The sequence below is a fragment of the Dendrobates tinctorius genome, unplaced genomic scaffold, assembly GCF_039654945.1.
Source record: "Dendrobates tinctorius isolate UK_male_01 unplaced genomic scaffold, ASM3965494v1 ptg000211l, whole genome shotgun sequence".
Classification (NCBI taxonomy): domain Eukaryota; kingdom Metazoa; phylum Chordata; class Amphibia; order Anura; family Dendrobatidae; genus Dendrobates; species Dendrobates tinctorius.
Window position 1 is genome coordinate 18,407,501 of NW_027361878.1, and position 20,263 is coordinate 18,427,763.

General features: G+C 44.9%; 1 protein-coding gene across 6 annotated transcripts in view; it reads left to right on the forward strand.

The window, feature by feature from the left end:
- The window catches only part of RTN3 (reticulon 3), a 54,841-nt gene that overhangs the window by 5,115 nt on the left and 29,463 nt on the right, over positions 1-20,263 (forward strand). For all 6 annotated transcript variants that reach the window (XM_073554540.1, XM_073554543.1, XM_073554542.1 and 3 more), the window contains exon 2: positions 2,503-2,593. In XM_073554540.1, the coding sequence (XP_073410641.1) occupies positions 2,518-2,593 (76 nt within the window). In that variant the 5' untranslated portion in view covers positions 2,503-2,517. The remainder of the gene's footprint in view (positions 1-2,502; positions 2,594-20,263) is intronic.

Consider the following 20,263-nt stretch of genomic DNA (forward strand, 5'->3'; position numbering starts at 1 on the left):
GTCGGTGGCGCAGAACTCAGGGACGCAGGCGTGAGTCGTCAGAATCACTGCTGTGTGACAAGGTACCAACGACCACCGAGGTCGTTACACGGATCGCCGGATCGTTGCTGCGTCGTTGAAGAGATCTGCTTGTTTGTCATCTTACTAGCGATCATGTAGAGACGCACCAGCGATCCTCACCAGGTCGTATCATTGTTGGGATCGCTGGTGCGTCGCTAAGTGAAACGGGACCCTAACACACCAATTATTCTGATTAGTTTGATCAGCGTGTGATCCAATTTTCTGGTAAGTGGAGAAATTTTTTTAAAAAAAAGCAAAAAAATTCTCCACTGTCTCCATTCTGACATTACATGAAACTGCCATCCGAGTGCGGTGTGTTTTGTTTTTTTTTTTCCACTGACCCATAGACTTCTATTCTCAATTTTGATCCGACTCTTTGATCAAAATGGGACATCGCTGATATTTTTCATTCATCCCTAGGTTCAAGGAAAAAAATCGGATGTGTGAATGGCCTCATAGAATGTCAGTGCTGTGAGTGCTATCTGTGAAAACCACAGGGAATGAGCCCTAAGATCAGAATGTCTCAATCTCTCATCCCTGATTTCTGGACATGGCAGGACTTGCTGATTAGAAGGGTGCAGTCATATTTTAATGGACAGGATGAAGAAGCTGCACACACACACACGCATGTTAATGTCAATATGTATGAGGCGCATTTCAACATAACAGTCATGTGTTTTTAGTGGTGAGGAATGTATAAGTGACCCCCCCCCAGCCCCAGGTTATCTCCACTGAGACCCAAAATATTGGACTTGGAAATCCAGCTGCTCCCGATCACTCCTCCAATATCATTTGCAGAAACCTCATTTATTTGTGCTGGATGCACACTTTGTTCAGATTTGATGCAGATTTCTGTAAAAAATTCCTCCCTGAAATGCATGTCGAATCCAAAATGTGAAAGCGATGTGTTCGAAGTGTTGTTTTGCATTTGGAGATGTAGGATTTTTTTTTTTTTTTTTGCTTGTTTCTAAAATCTAATTAAAGAAAGCCCACTAGAATATTAATTGCTATGTTTTGCATAGATATCCGGCACAGCAAATTCTGCACCAAATCATGTGCGTTTTGTTGTGGAAATTACTGCTGATATCAAAGGGTGGAAATGCTGCAGCAAAAAAAACAAAAACGAGGTTGCTGTGTATTTCAGATCCAAATTTTGTAAAATCTCCTCTTTATTGCTGCTGGAATGTGCTGTAGGTTTTCCACCTGGGTAAGTCCCAACCGCAGAAAATGGGCAGCATCTGCGCCTTGTGGGTACAATCCCTTAAAGCCCTGGTACACATTAGGTAAAAGTTTTCTGAATCTGCGGAGTTTGACAAGATCGGGGAATCCTATAAGGTGTATGAGAGACTCAAGGATTGTGCAGTTGGAATAGCTTCACCCAATCCTTTTCTTCTGCAGGGAGATACAGTGGGCAGATGATTCTGGCTCGGCGCTCTCATAGAGAACGCAGCAACACCGGACTGAGCTGAGCGCTGCTGTGTATGGCCATTGTAGGGGTCCAAGTCTGCAGTCACTCTGTGTAACTGCAGACTTGGGAATCCTCACAGTGCGCACTGTCAGGATTTTCTGGGTGCAGTCAACCCTGTGATTTGTATACTTCTGGCCACATTGCGACTAGACGTGTCTCCAGCATTACTCAGTTCACTTGTATTGAGCGAGGCCGCACACGTCTAGTTGGTGCATGACCACGTGTATTCAAATCGCAAACTCGTGGTCACACACCTGCCCGTTGCCGAAGAATCCTGACAGCGTGCACAATGCGTATTCCTAAGGCTAGTTTCACACTAGCGTTTATTCGACACGGCGCCGCTAAGTCCCGCCCCCTGCCAGCTCCCTGCCCGCCCCATCCGGTCATCGCAGCCTACTATCGCACATGGACGCTTGCAATCTGCGCACCGCATCTTTAGCAAAGGGTGCGCAGATCGTGCGCTAGTAGGATTTTGGCGTGCGCGCCGAAATGCAACATGCTGCATTCGGCGCGCACCTTCAAAAGTGCGTAGCGCACGCCAAAATCCTAAAGATAGGGTGCGCAGATCGCAAGCGTCCATGTGCGATAGTAGGCGGTGATGACCGGATGGGGCGGGCAGGGAGCCAGCAGGGGGCGGGGCTTAGCCGCGCCGTGCGCTGCGTCGATTAAACGCTAGTGTGAAACTAGCCTTAGTCTGCAGTTACATCGTGTGACAGCAGACTTTAACCCCATGTCTGGACAACCCCTTTAAGGCTGTGTTCATATCTGCACAATTAGCTTCACTGGATTCAATTTGGGGGCGTTGGAATGCATCATGTGATAGAAAAATGTCCCTAAGAGCTATGTTCACATCTACCCTTGGCCCAGCTTGTCTATAATACATACTTTTTGTGTTTGTATTAAAGCGATTCCTTTTATTATATTTTCTGATGTACTCGTGCTCTCTCAAACATCCATGTGTTGTCTACATGCAGTGATTACCAGCAACAATGTCCGAAACTGGTGCCCATCAGTCTTCACATGTGTCCTCCTCATCGGTTGGAGAGAAGGGCGGCAGCTGTGCAGGTAGACTTCCAATCTGTATACTCCTACGTTACCGTGACATGTGCTTTTCTTCTTTTCTATGCATGCAGATGTATGGCATAGCTTAGGCACGCCTTGTGACTCAGTGGTGAGGTTTCCTCTCTGATGGATTCCTAGAATGTATTACATGCCAAATATTTCCTTTTAAAATGTATTTAATGCAGCTGATGCAACCTCTAGGCCCCGATCCCATGTGCTTTATGTAGTATTCCAGTTTGCATCCCTATTATTACCGTAAAAAATGCTGTAAACCTGACGGACTCTGCCAGATCCTGTCCCCCATGTACAAATTTGATCCAGTTCAATATGATGACAGGTCCAGGGATCAAAGCTGTCTAGAAATTAAAGACAATGTACATAAATTGCCCTCTGTTTATGTCAAGGTGACAGGTTCCCATGTAGTGAACCGTGAAAATGCAGCAGATTTCCTAAAACCAAGTTCAGATAAACATCTGCAATGGGTGAAATGCACGGCTCACTACATTGAGATGCTGTGAGGGAATGTACCCTAAATGAGCTTTCAGAGATAAGTAGAGCATGTCCATTGGCTTATCTATCTGCAGATGTAATAATGTATAACTGTCTATTGCTTAATAAAGGGTATTTCCTATTAACAGCATTCAGTAAAAGAAACAATAAACTTAGGAAAGGCACTCAAACAATCTCCCATCTATTGCTTGCTTAACCTAAAGCTTTCCTTTCATCTTACTTTGCATTAGATTAAAATTATGACCGTAAATGTGCAAATAATTCTACTGTATTTATCCCCAGTGATTGTCTCCCCCCTCCACCTCTTCCTATTCTGTGGCCATTAGAGTAGCTGCAGCAGGAGCCTCTCCCCTTTGTCCTGATTGCAATATGACACAACCATAAGAAAACCACTGCTCCCTCAAACCTCTATGCCCACTGACACTGGCGATCTCAGACAACTTTAATGTGTGTATGACATTAAGACTCAGATAAGTATGCACCAGGTACATAAAAATACATTCTACTGGTTCTGGTTAGCAATATTACAGTATATAGTTAGGGGATGACTTGATGTGCTGGCTTCATTGCTCTTCTGTACAGCCGCTTTTCTCAGACACTTAAGGGGCTGACTATAGTTCTTCTTAAGTTCTCGCATTGACACATGTCTGTGAGCTTGCAGCCGCCACCATTTCCCCAAAAGAGGACATGATTTCTGTGTAAAGGTCTTCCCAATGTAATTTTCTTTTATGTCTTTATTAACTCTGGATTTTTCCTGCCTGTAAAATATTAATAACTTGACGTCCTCATTTTTGAAAACGGGTCAAGTCCTGCTGGGTGGTCCAAGTATTGGGGAGCAGCATTACCCATCCTCCTGAAGGTCTGTGCTTTAACTGTAGTCGTACTCCCTGTGTTTATAGGGGTATTCCCATCTTCAAGATCCTATTCCAATATGTAGTACAGGTAATAGCAAATACCTCCAGTTAGAAATGTTCTATAGTTCTGATTAACAATGTCGCTTACCCCATATGCAGGACATAGCAGTAGCTTAGGTATCCATGGTTCTGACCACTAGCAAATAACTGTTACTATGAGTGGTCATAACCGTGGATACCTAAGCTACTGCGATGTCCTACAACATGGCTAATCAGAAGAACTGTACTACTTTTCTAATTGGAGCTTTTGCTAATATTATTATAGGATCTTGGAGATGGGAATACCCCTTTAAGGGTGCAGTCAGAAGGTCATATAAATCTGACTGCAATGTGTGGACTGGCCGGTGGCTCTCCCAACCTGAGTGACAGATCATATATTTCTATGCAGACCAGACAACTCCTTTAAGCCATCAATGCTTATTGTAAAGAATTGGAAATGGAGATGCCAAGTTTGGAAAATATGGGGGTAATGTTGTAAGGTAGACTGTACAAATAAAACAGATCTGTCTTATGTAGCACTTTAGGATATTGCCACATTGTATTAAAATTGGACCTGTATTACTATTTGCCTTTATTGTATTATGTCATGTATGTACCTCAGCTGCGTGGGGAGGGTCAGATCTATGCCCTTGCTGACTGCAGTACTGCAGCCGTCCATTGCCACTCAGGCACATTTTAAGGGTATGTGCCCACGTTGCGGATTACCCTGCGGATGTTTCCGTGCGGATTTGGCTAAATCCGCAGGTCAAATGACCTGCGTTTCACCTGCGGATTTAGTGCAGACTTTGTGCGGATTTCCCATGCGTTTCGACACCTGCGGATTCCTATAATGGAGGAGGTGTCAAAACGCTGTGGATCCGCACAAAGAATTGACATGCTGCGGATTTAAATCCGCGGAAAACCTGCAGCATGTGCACTGCGTCTTTCACTTTCCATAGACTTTTATGGTACTGTACAACGCAGCAGAATCCACAACGTGTGCACATACCCTTATTATAGCCCTTTGGCTGACCAAGAACTGGGCCATGGCAGCCGATTTGCTGAATGTGGCTTGCAGGCCATAATTACCCAGGTCTGCTCTGGAGGTTACCTAAAATTGCTTCTTACAGAAGCTAAAGGAGTTATGTACATCAGATAAGTATGGTGACAAAGTTAAGAAAGACAATAGCATACGGTAAATAGCTAGCTACTGCCTTTGTTTATAGGGCTGCATCGATGGCATCTCATTTCCAGCATGGGACAGCAGCAGCCAATGGCTGGCTCAGTGGTCATACCCAGGTAGAGGAGTGCAACGCCATTAAGCCCAGTAATTGGCTGCAACTATCACATGTTGTAGACGGGCAGCCCTGTAATCAGAGCAGCGGCCAGGTGATGCAGCAGGTGCGTACTCAGAGAAGTAATGCTTATTCAGTTATCTTAAAGCATTTCCTTCCGTACCTAAATATGGACAACCCCTTTAATGTATTACTTGGACTACAGAAGCTGTGTATAGTCACGCCGTAAAGTGGAAAAAGTCCATCTAGTTCTGATTGTCACGCTTTGAGAAAATTGAATTTAGTATTGACAGATGATGGAATATTCTCTCCCTGCAACAGAGGCCTTTCAGGGCACTACTTGATGTATTCATGTTGTGCCAGTATAGTGCACGGGTTGAAATTTGCAGCCGTGGCATTACTTAACAATATGCCTTATGTATTTGTTGTGAAGTCTGCCAAGCTGTAGGTAGGTGGTGTAACCCGGGTGCTGCTAGGCACAGTGTGCTCTGATTAAAGGGAATCTGTCACCCTATTTGTCGCCTATCAGCTGCCGACACCGCCATCAGGGGCTTATCTACAGCATTCTGTAATGCTGTAGGTAAGCCCCCGATGTAACATGAAAGATAAGAAAAAAGAGTTATATTATACTCACCCTGGCGTCCGGTCCGATGGGTGTCGCCTTCTTGTCCAGTGACATCCTCCTCTTTGCTGCCTGTCGTGGCTCCTGCACAGGTGCACTGCTCTGCCCTGTTGAGGGCAGAGCAGAATACTGCAGTGCGCAGGCGCCGGGAGAGATCTGGCACCTGCGCACTGCAGTATTCTGCTCTGCCCTCAACGGGGCAGAGCAGTGCAGCTGTGCAGGAACCGCGACAGGAAGCAAAGAAGAGGAAGTCACCGTTAGAAGAAGGGAGGCGCCGGACCGTAACACCCATTGGATCAAAACCGGACCGACCCAGGGTGAGTATAATTAACTCCTTTTTCTTATCTTTCAGGTTACATCGGGGGCTTATCTACAGCATTACAGAACAACCATAGGAATGCGTTGTTCCGCTTACTTCCCGCATGTGGCTGTGCACACCATGCGTAAAGTAAGCAGAACAATTGCGGATGGTACCCACGGTCCGGAGGAGAGGAGACTGTCCTCCGGGCTTTGGGTACCATATCCCTGTAAAAAATAGAATTTAAAATAAAAAATATTGTTATTCTCACCTTCCGACGTCCCGCGCAGCCTTCCCACCTCTCTCCACGCTCCCGTTCCCAGTAGTCCTTTGCGAAAATGCCCACGATGGCGTACGTTCTCGCGGGATCGCGAAGTCTTGCGGTCATTCGCGCGACGTCATCGCGAATGACCGCGAGACATTGCGATCCCGCGAGAACGGACGTCATCGCGGGCATTTTCGCAAAGGATTACTGGGAACGGATGCGCGGGACGTCGGAAGGTAAGAATAACACCATTTTTTATTTTTTTTTTTACATTCTATCTTTTACTACTGATGCCGCATAGGCAGCCTCAGTAGTAAAAAGTTGGTCACACTCGTCAAACACTATGTTTGACGAGTGTGACCAACCTGTCAATCAGTTCTCCAAGCGATACTACAGATCGCTTGGAAAACGCTAGCATTTTGCAAGCTAATTACGCTTGCAAAATGCTAGTTTTTCCCCTGGAAAATCGCGGGAATTTAAAATGCGATTTTCCAGCGGAATGGAATTCCGGAATTCTCGCGGTAATTTCCGCAAGAGTTCCGGTACGTGTGCACTTAGCCTAACTGTTCAGTCACCTTCAAAATGTCTAATCACTGTGTTCCTAGATGTCATCCTCTCTTCTCCCTTAGCAAACACCCAGAAGGGGGGGGGGGGGAGGGGAGTGACATCACACCCATGTTGGCAGACTCCGCCCATAATTACTGCAGGGCAGTAATGTGAGCTAGTTGTACACTAGGTTTTTGTGTCAAATTTCAGTAGCTGCTCCGCCTAGTGTTAACAAGTGGAAATGCCAAACTTTTTAAAATTATTTTTCATATTTTACTAAATTATAAACAAATGATAATATTTTTTTAAGAAAATGTAAACATTAATTCTTTAAAATGTTTTCAATTGCTGAAAAAAAAAGTGTTTTGATGGCACCTTCCCTTTAAGCCATTTTAACTCCTTAACGACCAGGGGTATTTTTGGTTTTGCATTTTCATTTTCCCCTCCCCTTCTTTCCAGAGCCATAACTTTTATATTTTTCCGTCTGTGGCCATGTGAGGGCTTATTTTTTGCGGGACGAGTTGTACTTTTAAATGACACCATTGGTTTTACCATGTCGTGTACTCGAAAACGGGAAAAAAATTCCAAGTGCGGTGAAATTGCCAAAAAAAGTGCAATCCCACACTTGTTTTTTGCTTGGCTTTTTTGCTAGGTTCACTAGATGCTAAATCTGACCTGCCATTATGATTCTCCAGGTCATTACGAGTTCATAGACACAAAACATGTCTAGGTTCTCTTTTATCTAAGTGGTGAAAAAAAATTCCAAACTTTGCTAAAAAAAAAAAAAAAAAAAAAAATTGCGCAATTTTCCGAGACCCGTAGCGTCTCCATTTTTCATGATCTGGGGTCGGGTGAGGGCTTATTTTTTCTGTGCTGGGCTGATGTTTTTAATGATACCACTTTTGTGCAGATACGTTCTTTTTATCGCCCGTTATTGCATTTTAATGCAATGTCTTGGCGACCAAAAAAACTTAATTCTGGCGTTTGAATTTTTTTCTCGCTTCGCCGTTTAGCGATCGGGGTAATGCTTTTTTTTTTATTGATCGGGCGATTCTGAACGCGGCGATACCGAATATGTGTATGTGGGATTTTTTTTTTACTGTTTTGTTTTGATTGGGGCGAAAGGGGGGTGATTTGAACTCTTAGGATTTTTTTATTTTTTTTTATTTTTAAACATTTTTTATTTTTTTTACTTTTGGCATGCTTCAATAGCCTCCATAGGAGGCTAGAAGCATGGGCAACCCGATCGGCTCTGCTACATATGGGCGATGAGCAGATCACCCATATGTAGCAGATTCACTGCTGTGCTTTCAGCGCCGACCACCGGGTGGCGCTGAAAGCCATACGCCTGGAACAACCATAGAGGTCTCATAGAGACCTCTGGTTGTCCAGGCAGCAAGACGCCAACCCCGATCACGTGACGGGGGTCGGCGATGATGTCACTTCCGGCCCGGCGGCCGTAAATGCTATTTAAATGCCCGCTGTCAGCTTTGACAGCGGGATTTAACTAGTTAATAGGCGCGGGCAGACAGCGATGCCGCTCGCGCCTATTGCGGGCACATGTCAGCTGTTCATAACAGCTGACATGTCCCAGCTTTGATGCGGGCTCAGCGCCGGAGCCCTCATCAAAGCAGGGGAGATGTCTGATGACGGACTGTGTCCGACTTTGGACATTAAGGGGTTAAAGAGAATCTGTCAGCAGGTTTTTGCTATGTAGTATGAGAACAGCATGAGGTAGGGGTTAAATCACAGAATTCAATGATGTCACATGTCAAGCTGAGTGGTAGTCTTTACTAAAGCCCCCGTTACACACGGTGAGATCGCTAGCGATATCGTTGAAGCGACAACGATTTTGTGACGCAACAGCGCTAGCGATCCCGCTAAGTGTGACACGCGGAAACGACCGGCTCCCTGCTGCGATGTCGCTGATCGTGCGCGAACGTTCAGGATCATTTTTTGATTGCTGGCGTCATGCTGACCAGCATGCATCGCTGTGTTTGACGCCATCGAGGTCGCTCGTCGTTGATAAGGGGCGACTCCGAACTCTTATAGATAGCGCTGAAGGACGCCTATTCAAAGTCTGAATCGCTATTATAGACAGTGTGTGACACAGTACCAACGATCGCCGTGGTCGTTGGTGACATCGCTGATCGCTGATGCGTCGTTATGAAGATCGGCCTGTATGACTGCTTACTAGCGATGCACAAACGATCTTAGCCAGATCGTATCGTTGTCGGAATCGTTGGTGCGTCGCTACATGTAACGGTACCCTAAGACAGAAGGTTTAATGCCTTGTGATTAAATATTGCTGTGACTCCGCCCCCTCTGAGATAAGCAGCTCACTATCTATATAGATAGGGAGCCTGGTGGGGCGGCATTAGCTTGTCTGCACTCTGCTGCATTGCTAAATCGAAAAACTGTGTCAGAATGGCTGCACCCAGCAAACTAAGTGTTAGGGCCCCGTCACACATAGCGACGCACCAACGATCCCGACAACGATATGACCTTGTCAGGATCGCTGGTGAGCTGTCAAACAGGCATCTTCACCAGCGATCAGCACCAGCGACACGAGGGTAACAAGCGACGCACATCGCTTAGTTACCAGTGTGCTGGTGCAGGGAGCTGGTAACTAAGGTACACATCGGGTTTCTAAGCACTGCGTGCCGCTTAGACACCCTCTGTTTACCTTAGTTACCAGCTCCTGCTCACTGATTGCTGGTCTCCCGCCTGTCACACGCAGCGATGCGTGCTGGCCAGCGGGAGACCGGCGATCAAAAAAATGTCCTGGCTATTCCAGGGCGATCAGCGATACCCGGGGGGCGCGGTCGCTGGTAAGTGTCACAAACAACGATGTCGCTGGTGAGATATCTGTTGCGTCACAAAACTTGTGACTCAGCAGGGATCTCGCTAGCGAGATCGCTATGTGTGATGGGGCTTTACTTATTTGGATTTAGGGACTCTTTACCTACATCATGCTCCCTTCAGATGAGGTAGCAAAAACCTGCTGACAGATTCCCTCCAAACAGGATATTAGAAAGTTAGTTGGTTCAAAGGTGGGCGACTAGATTATTACACACAGTGGAAGGTGTCTCTTGTAACTGGAGGTTAGAAATGTTGGGATTGTTTCACTTAGAAAAAAGATACCTCATTGATGATCCCATTATTATTATTATTTATTATTATTTATATAGCGCCATTAATTCCATGGTGCTGTACATGAGAAGGGGGGTTACATACAAAGTTATAGATATCGTTAACAGAAAACAAATTTACAATGACTGACTGGAAATTTTTTTGAGTTGGAGGCGACAGGAGGTGGCAAGAGTTTGGACGTGTGGTTTGAAGGACAGGGCAGAGTCGAGAGTTACTCCGAGGCAGCGGATTTCACGTGCTGGAGAGAGCGTGATGCCGTTTACCATAATAGGTAGATCGGGTAGGGAAGATATGCGAGATGGAGGAAAGATAATGAGTTCAGTTTTGTCTACGTTGAGTTTTAGGAAGCGAGAGGTGAAAAAGGAGGATATGGCTGATAGACACTCAGGGATTCTGGACAGCAGAGAGGTGACATCTGGGCCAGAGAGGTAGATCTGAGTGTCATATGCGTGCAGGTGGTACTGGAAGCTATGGGACTTTGAGTTGTCCTAGGCCAAGAGTATAGATGGGGAAAAAAGTAGGGGCCCCAGGACAGAGCCTTGGGGGACTCCCAACAGAGAGGGGGTGGGATGAGGAGGTAGTGTGGGAGTGGGAAACGCCGAATGTGCAGTCAGAAAGGTATGAGGAAATCCAGGACAGGGCAAGGTCTTTTATGCCAAGGGAAGAAAGAATCTAGCAGTAGGCAGTGGTCGACTGTGTCAAAGGCAGAGGATAGGTCAAGGAGGAGGATGGAGAACTGTCTGTTAGCTTTGGCTGTGAGTAAATCATTAGTAATTTTGGTCAGGGCAGTTTCAGTGGAGTGGTGGGGGCGGAAGCCAGATTGCAGGATGTCAAGGAGGGAGTTGGATGAGAGGTGGGAGGAAAGTTGAGCATGGACAATGCTGTTCAAGGAGTTTGGAAGCAAACTGGAGCAGTGATATGGGGCGATAGCTGGGCATAGCAGTTGGGTCAAGGTTTGATTTTTTTGAGGATGGGTGTTATGGTGGCATGTTTGAAGGCAGAGGGGAAGGTACCAGAAGTTAGGGATAGGTTGAAGAAATGGGTTAGGAATGGAATGATCATGTTAGTGAGCTTGGGGAGCAGGTGGGAAGGGATGGGGTCAAGTGCACAGGTAGTGAAGCGTGATTTGGAAAGGAGATGAGTAAGCTCTCCTTCAGTGATGTTGGAGAGGGAGGTTATTAGGGAAGGGCAGAGGTCTGGTATGTGGAGTGGTTGGGGTGGTGAAACTGTAAAGGCTTGCCTTGTTTGGTCAGTCTTGTTTTTGAAGTAGGTGGCAAAGTCCTCAGCAGAGATGAGGGGAGTTGGAGGTGGCAGTGGTGGGCGGAGGAGATAGTTGAATGTGCTGAACAGTTGTTTTGGGTTGTGGGATAATGAAGATACAAGGTTTGTGAAATAGGTCTGTTTAGCAGAGGTGAGGGCTGATTTAAAGGCAAGTGTAGCTTGTTTGAAAGCAGTGAAGTCGTCTGGCAGGCGTGCTTTCTTCAAACGCCGCTCTGTGACCCTGGATGCTTGTCGAAGTTTTTTGGTGAGGTTGTTGTGCCAGGGTTGCCTATTGGTTTGTCACATTTTGCCATGCATGAGAGGAGAGACTGAGTCTATGGCTGATGTGATGGTGGCGTAGAAAGCAGTGGCACTGTCCGTGTTGTGGAGTGAAGATATGGAGGACAGAGGTAGAAGAGAGTCTGAGAGTCTGTGAATGTCTACGTGTGTGAGGTTTCTGCGAGGATGTGCTAGTGGCTGGACATGGGGGGCAGGTGAGAAGGACAATGATGAGGTGGTGAGTAGATGGTGGTCAGATAGGGGGAAGGGAGAGATTGTGAGATTAGATAGGGAACAGAGGCGGGTGAAGATGAGGTCTAATGTATGTCCATCTGTGTGGGTGACTGTGGAGGACCACTGAGTAAGTCCAAAGGATGAGGTAAGTGACAGGAGTTTGAAGGCTGGTGGGTGTCAATGGGGATGTTGAAGTCCCCCATGATGATGGTGGGGATGTCAGAAGAGAGAAAGTGGAGAAGCCAGGTGGAGAACTGGTCGATGAAGGTAGTGGCTGAGCCCGGTGGTCGGTATATGACAGCCATTTGGAGATTAGAGGGAGAGTAATACGGACAGAGTGAACCTCGAAATAAGGGAGGGTGGGGGTTGGATAGGGTTGAAGGAGCAGTTTTTAGAAAGGAGGAAACCCACTCCTCCACCTTGTCTGTTGCTAGGGTGAGGAGTGTGGGTAAAGTGGAGGCCGCTATAACTCAGTGCGGCCGGGGTGGCCGTGTCAGGGGTTGTCAGCCAGGTCTCCGTGAGGGCCAGGAAGGAAAGGTTGCGGGAGGTAAAGAGGTCGTGGATCACGTGGAGCTTGTTGCAGAAGGAGCGAGCATTCCAAAGTGCTCCAGAAAGAGGGTGGGTGTCAGTGGCACAGGTTTTAAGTGTGAGGGATTGCGGTAGTTTCTCTTAGTGTGAGAAAGATAGGAGTGGGGATTAGTGGGATGTATGAGGCAGGGGGGGCCAGGATTGGGGGATATGTCACCAGCAGTGAGAAGAAGCAGAGAAAACGAAAGCAGGTGGGTGAAGGAGAGTGATCGTCTTGTATTGTATTTTAGTAGGAGAGGTCTGAGATTAAGGAGTATGTTTGCAGATAAAGCGAGGTGGGGGGGTAAGAGAGAGGGGGAGATAGTTATTTGGTTCGAGGGTGTGCAGTGGTTTGGGGATAGCGAAGGAGAGTGAAGATTAGTGGAGCAAAAACGGTGATGGCATATGTGAGCATGGTTAAAGAGCATGTATAAACATAAGTGTGGTGAATGCAAAGGTCTGGCACATAATTTATTCTTTTCAAAGAATCAGGAGACATTCATTACTTGTGGAGGAAAGGGCTCTTTACCATTAGAGCTGTCAGACTGTGGAATTCCCAAACTCAAGACATAGTAATTGAAGATACTGTATCAGCATTTAAAAAAAGGGCTGGATGCTTTTCTCACCACAAAAGGCATTGTGAATAGAGACTGTACTGGTGGAGAAAGGTTGAACTTGATGGACATATTTCTTTCTTTTTTTTAACTATGTAACATTGTCATCCAAGACAACAACCTTCACAGACCAACTATTACATATAATTCAGCAGCTAAAAACTTTAAAGGGAATCTGTCACCTAATTTTCGGCATATCAGCAGCGGCCACAGCCATCAGGGGCTTAGCTACAGCATTCTGTAATGCTGTAGATAAGCCCCCCGATGAAACCTGAAAGATAAGAAAAACGTGTTAGATTATACTCACCGGGGGGCGGGGGCAGTGGGTGTCGTGGTCCGGTCTGGCGCCTCCCATCTTCATACGGTGACGTCCTCCTTCTTACTTCTCCTTCGGCTCATGCGCAGGCGTACTTTCTCTGCCCAGAATGCTGTAGATAAGCCCCTGATGGCGGTGGCCGCAGCTGATAGTCCAAAAATGGGGTGACAGATTCCCTTTTAGGGATCAATAATTACAATGGGCTTGATGGAAAAACAGCTGTAGATCTCCCAAATTTTCAAAAGGTTAGGTCTCTATAGCACTTTGGTAACCGATGGGTCACATTAAAATTGCGTGACTTGAAAAAAGCCCAAGTTCTTGAATTACTATAGTGAAACATTGAGGTTGTAAAAGTTTAAATTAAAACTTGAGCCTAGATCTCCCCGACAAATGCAAAAAGTGGTAACTGCACATTTAGGTGACTTAAAGAGGACCTGTCACTTTATCAAAAACGAGTTAAATATCATAAAAATCCCTGCACTCCCCTGATTCTGCCGTTTTTTTCCGCTTTGCACTGCATCGCTCCATTGCAGAGATTCACATTTGTTTCTTGTGGAGAGCACAATGTGAAATCTCTGCTTTGTGGTCAAGCTGGGCATTTCTTCAGTCTATTCTGGCTGCACACCCAGTTGGGCTGTAGAGCAGAGATTTCACATAATGTTTTCCAGAAGAAACCGATGTGAATAGCTCTGTTCAGGAGCGACGCATTGCAAAATGGAAAACAGCGATAGAATCTGGGGAGCTTTGGGATTTTTACAATGTATTTAGCACAATTTTTTTAACCAAGTGACATGTCCTATATAATAGAATAAGATTGTTTGTGCTCATGAGGAAGAACCTTATTTATGGCCATTGTATGACTGATAGCCTGAATTATTAGAAGTTATTCCCTGTAAACTAGATACATCAGCAGTTTCTCTTTCTGCTTCTCCCCTGTCGTTAGGATTTTATAGCTCCAAATCTATTTTGATTCTTTACTGATTACAGATCTGTAGACAGATTAGAGCAATTTTTCAGGGTGAATAATTTAGGAAAGAATATTTTTTTTTTTTTTTTTCTTTGATCTATTACAAACTTTCTTCAGTTGTGGTGTTCGTTAAAAAAAATTGATTGAAACAGAAGTATCAGAATAAATGTCTAAACCTCTTCTGTCATGTGCAGGAAAAGTGACATGCCCAAATATACAGTTGAGTTAATCCTAAAATTCCAAGTGCTACTAACCAAAGCTTAGTGTTTGGTTGGTTAGCAAAGCCAACTAAAATGCTATCAATTTTCCAATTCTCCATGTCTTTTCAAGTGTTGCATGTTTTTGAGGTATGTTGTGGAAATATTGGCCAGTTGACCCGTCTTTTCTGTTGGTTTCCAAAGTTGTAGCTTCTCTAAAGTATGCGCTGCGCCCTCCCTTCCTCCTATTTCTGGCATGGATCGTGCTGGCGTAACAAAGCATGCTTTTGTTTCTATTAATCATCTGGAGCCTAAGGAGCCATAATCGCAATGTGACACTATGGCGTGCATGCAGCAGTTACAATAATAGACTGCAAGTGCTAATGGGGGTTATTCTTTCACCAACACAAATTGATTCACAGAGATTGTCTATTACTTTTTGGCTCATGACACTTAAAGGGAATCTGTCACCAAGTTTCTTCTTTACCCTAGGATGAGAAAAAAATGACTTTTGTTCTCATGGGGGGTAGGAAGGATTGACTTCTAGATAAGCTGACCTGGAGGCAATTGTTACTGCCTTGAAAATGGTTACCCAACAGGCTGCAGTGACAAAAAAAAATAATCTCTTCAGCAGGGAGAAAAATATTACTGGCAGTATAGCCTACAGGGCTATGAGGATGGAGGGAGGACTAGATCTAGCTGAAATAACCCAAGAAATGCAATATTGTAAAACTGAACCTTCTTTGTAATGTATACAGCAGACACGCGTCATATTCAGAATCTGGAGTAAGACGAGCTAGTGACATGCATTGTAAGCTCATCAATTTGTACATTTTTCTCCTAAACATATCGACCATCTTCTTTTCTATTATTTTCAACTGCTTTTTCTTTTTGCATACTTTACTTTGCCCAATTTTCACCTCGTTCCTCCTTCTGCAGCACTACCACCTTCCCATGAAACCACTCAGATTTGGGTCACTTATTTTCTTATGTTAGCAATTATTTGCTTGTATCTCGGTGTTCAAAAGCATTTTCCCCAAACGTTTCCTTTAATTATTGTGTAGGCCAAGTATGCTATTCTTTTTTTATTACAAAAGAACACAAATCCCCTCATTTTGGAGAGCTCCACCTCCTTCTCTTCTTGTTGGCAGGGTACCCCGACTGTCTCCTCATTTTCTTCTTGCCTGTTTGGCTGGAGCGGTTAGACATCAATCAGTGAAAGGTTGAATATAATACCTTGATATATGCAAACCAATGTCTAATTCCAGCGATAACTAAGTTTTTCTTAATATGTAAATGAGTTAAGATCTATGGGCCGGTCACAGATTTCCCTGAGAATCTGCCTTCAGAGCCTCTTCTAAATGAAAAGGGGCCGTTACCAGTGTGAAACGTGTAATAATTGACAGTCTGGCCACACTGCAGCGTTGTGTGTGATTACAACTAACACAGTACAGCAATGTTGAGCTTTACCTTATTACAAACACAAATCAAAAATGAAAAAAGAGCCAAAATTTAAGATGAAAAATGGAAGAGAAAAAAAAAAAAACTCCAGCGTGTAATCCAATAAAATCAATTATTTTATTCAAGACATATTAAAATGTATGTATCAAAAATACAAAGGAAAGGAAGGATGGGGTTCTCATAACAACCAACGCGTTTCACCCTCTTGCAGTCTTAGTCATGAGCAAATACCTGCTGTAAGTAAAATGTAATAGTTAATATAAATAACATAAGGTACTGTAGCAAGCAATGTTTTTGATTTAAAAAAGCATAAAGTCCATCCCACCGGTTCAAGGTGTACCCAAATGGGGACGGTCTTGTACGGTCTCTAATTTCAAAACCTTATCGTGTGTCAAAAATTACCTCAATGGGAATAAGGGCAGAGCAGGACTGAGGCCAGACTGTGAACACTCGGCTTAAGGTTTTAATATTCGAGACATTATAGAATCGTCCCAATTTGGGTACACCTTGATGTGGTGGGATGACTTTTTTTTTTTTTGTGCTCAAAATAGTGTTTACACAGTTCCCTATGTCATTTATATGTACTGTTACATTTTACTTACAGAAATTTTATTTTGTTTTCACCTTAGGTTTTGTTTTTTATTACATTACATTTTTAGATCACATGTGCAGCTCTCCTCGTGCTGTTAGCTTGCATATACTCCCACCCCCCTACACCCACACTGACTGCCTGTGAGATGGAGGTTGAAGACGTGTGTGTTGAAATCGTGCACAGCTCTGCATCAGAGCTGACAACACTATTAGAGGAGAGCTACAGCTGTGGATATGTTTTTAATGAGGCAAAGATCAGTTCTGCTCAGTGTGATTATAACTATCAGTCATTACATGTCTCACACTGGTAACTCCTTTTTTCATTTAAAATAATATCTGGTGAGTCTGTGTGATCTGTGTCTAGCCCAAAGATCTTAACAGCTCATGTAAATATTAAGGAAAACCATGGATATTTCTGGAATAAGACATCAGATCATAGATATCAAGGCATCATTTTATTCATCTTTTTATTTTCTGCATGCCCATATAGACGGCTAACGAGGGTCAATCCTACGGACTGGTTTCCTTTTAAATGGTTGGGCATTAATTTATTAGATAGCTGCCTCCAACAGAGACCATTGCTTAACCTGTAAAACTATTCTTCCTAACTGGCACGCTCAGGAAGGAGAAATTGTGCCCTTTAAAAAAACATATATTTTATTGCTGAAATGCTTTTTTTCTCTTTTATAAGTTTTTGGACATCGCTGAACTTTTGCATTTGTTGTAGAAAGATTTGAGGTTGTCAGCTTATGGTACTAAAACAAAATATAGAGGAGAAAAACCCACTTTTCTTGACACGTGCAAACAATATATCTGTCTGTTTCACTGTACCTTTTATCCAAATTGCTGCCTGAAGATAGGCTAAAAGGGTTTTTCCTTTTCCACTAATGAATGGTATTCTTTGTATAATGAAAAGTTGTCCAGATTTGCAAAATACTTACCCGACCAGTCATTCTTGTTTTTCAAGATCTCTGCTTGCCATCATTTAATAGAAACCTGTGTTTACAACCAGGAGCTAAAAAGAGGTCCTGATTACATGGTAGACCTACTTGTGTGACCTGACCTGTTAGGGTGTGTGCACACGTTGGCGGATTAGTCTGCGGATCTGCAGCGGATTTGGCCCTGCGGATCCTCAGCAGTTTTCCATGGGAGGTACAGTGCCATGTTAGCCCATGGAAAACAAAAAAACGCTGCGGAAAAATCTGCGCAGAAACGCAGCGGTTTATTTTCTGCAGCATGTCAATTCTTTGTGCGGATTCCGCAGCTTTTTTACACCTGTTCCTTTGTAGGAATCCGCAGGTGTAAAAACGCAGGCAAGATCCACAGGTAAAACGCAGGCCTGCGGATTCTGCAGACAAATCCGCAACGTGTGCACATACCCTTAAAGCGCTGATGCAAAGGCTCACAAATCGAGCATGGGTGTCACTCTCACATGACCAAGACAGATTTTTAGCTCCTGGAATTAAACCGTAATACAGAGTTCTTAATCTGCAGGTTAATGGTGTTCTGAAGCTGGCCGGTGCTGGCATTGAGAGCCCCGCTGCCAGGAGGAAATAAACTTTATTCCCCCTGGCAGCCTCGGGCTTTTAGTCATAGGGATGGGCCGGCACGGCTTCAGTCACTTTTTGGCACTGGCTGGCAGCTGGCTTTAATGCTGAGAAAGCCCTATGATGCCGCAGCGTTTCATAGTCAAAGAAACATGGCTGACATTGTACAGTCAGGGCCTGATACATGCTGTCCCATCCGTGAGCTGCACGTATCAGGTGTCAGATTCTCTTGAAATACTTTTCTAGTGCAGCTCTGACTAGTCATCTGGGCGGAGCTCCAGTGGGGACTAGTCATGGCTTCCTTTTTTAGCATGCCTACTCTGTTGATTGAAGTCAGACTCGGCACAGCTAGCCATGACTTTACACACAGGGCAGGATGTTGATCAAGGCAGAATGGGCACAATAATAGCAAGACCATGCCTAGTGCGTACTGAAGCCCCGTCCACCACCCAAATGGTGACATCGAGTGGAGCGCAGTAGTATTGCAAGTTTTAAAAGCTGCGATTTAAACACAAGGACTTCTAGAATTCTATGTATGAGGGTGGTTTAATGACTACATTTTTGATGTTAGGTTCACTTTAAGTAGAAGAATATCCGATGTCTGCTGGCTAATAAGCATTGGGTGCACTAGGAAGTTTGGCACGTCAAAATGGTAAAATTTGCAATTCAAAATAGTTTTAAACTGTTCCTCCGACTAGTTTGTGATGAGTTGCTGGGGTGAGAGCACAGAGTGTAGAGATCATGTTGCTGGTCGCATCTGATAAAGCCCAGTTATCAGCATGTTTTGGCCCCAGTAGAAAAAAACTAGAGAAGCCCTGTTTATTTTATTATTTCTATAGCACCATTGATTCCATGGTGCTGTACATGAGAAGGGGTTACATACAAATTACAGATATCACTTACAGTAAACAAATTAGCAATGACAGACTGATACAGAGGGGAGAGGACCCTGCCCTTTCGGGCTTACATGCTACAGGATGGTGGGGAAGGAGACAGTAGGTTGGTGGGTTGCAGCAGTTCCGGTGTTGGTTGAGATGATATGTCCGGTAGTGGTGAGGAGGCAGCAGGGTCATTGCAGGCTGTAGGCTTTCTTGAAGAGATGGGTTTTCAGGTTCCGTCTGAAGGATCCTAGTGTGGTTGATAGTCGGACTTGTTGGGGCAAAGAATTCCAAAGAATAGGGGCTATTCGGGAGAAGTCTTGGAGGCGATTGGGTGAGGAGCGAATAAGTGTGGAGGAGAGAAGGAGGTCTTAGGAGGACCGGAGATTACGTGAGGGAAGGTATTGGGAGATTAGTTCAGAGACATATGGGGGAGACAAGTTATGGATGGCCTTGTAGGTCAGTATTAAGGTACTGTCACACTTAGCGATGTACCAGCAATCCCGACCAGCGATATGACGCGGTCAGGATCGCTGGTACATCGCTAAGTGGTCGCTAGTGAGCTGCCACACAGGCAGATCTCACTAGCGACATCGCTGGGGACGGGGGTCGCTACTTACCTGTCACACCAGGCGATCCTGCGTCCTCCCGCCCGGCTCCACACGTCGCTCGTCCTCACAGCAGGAAGCGCCGCAGGAAGCTGACGACGAGAAACAGTCCAGGACGTTCTCGCGCGATCAGCGATAACCAGCGGGGGAGCCGGTCGTAGGTAAGTATCACACACACAGATATCGCTAGCAATATCGCTATAACGTCACAAGATATAGCGATATTGCTAGCGATATCTCTTAGTGTGACAGGCCCTTTAGTAATTTGAACTGGATACGCTGAGGGAATGGGAGCCAGTGAAGAGATTTGCAGAGGGGAGAAGCGGAGGATTAGCGAGGAGAGAGATTAGTTGGGTGGCAGAGTTAAGGATGGACTGGAGAGGTGCGAGGGTGTTAGCAGGGAGACAACAGAAAAGGATGTTGCAGTAGTCGAGGCGGGAGATGATGAGGGCATGCACAAGCATTTTAGCAGAGTGAGGGTTGAGGAAAGGACGGATTCTGGAAATATTTTTGAGCTGGAGGCGACAGGAGGTAGAAAGAACTTAGATGTGCGGTTTGAAGGACAGGGCAGA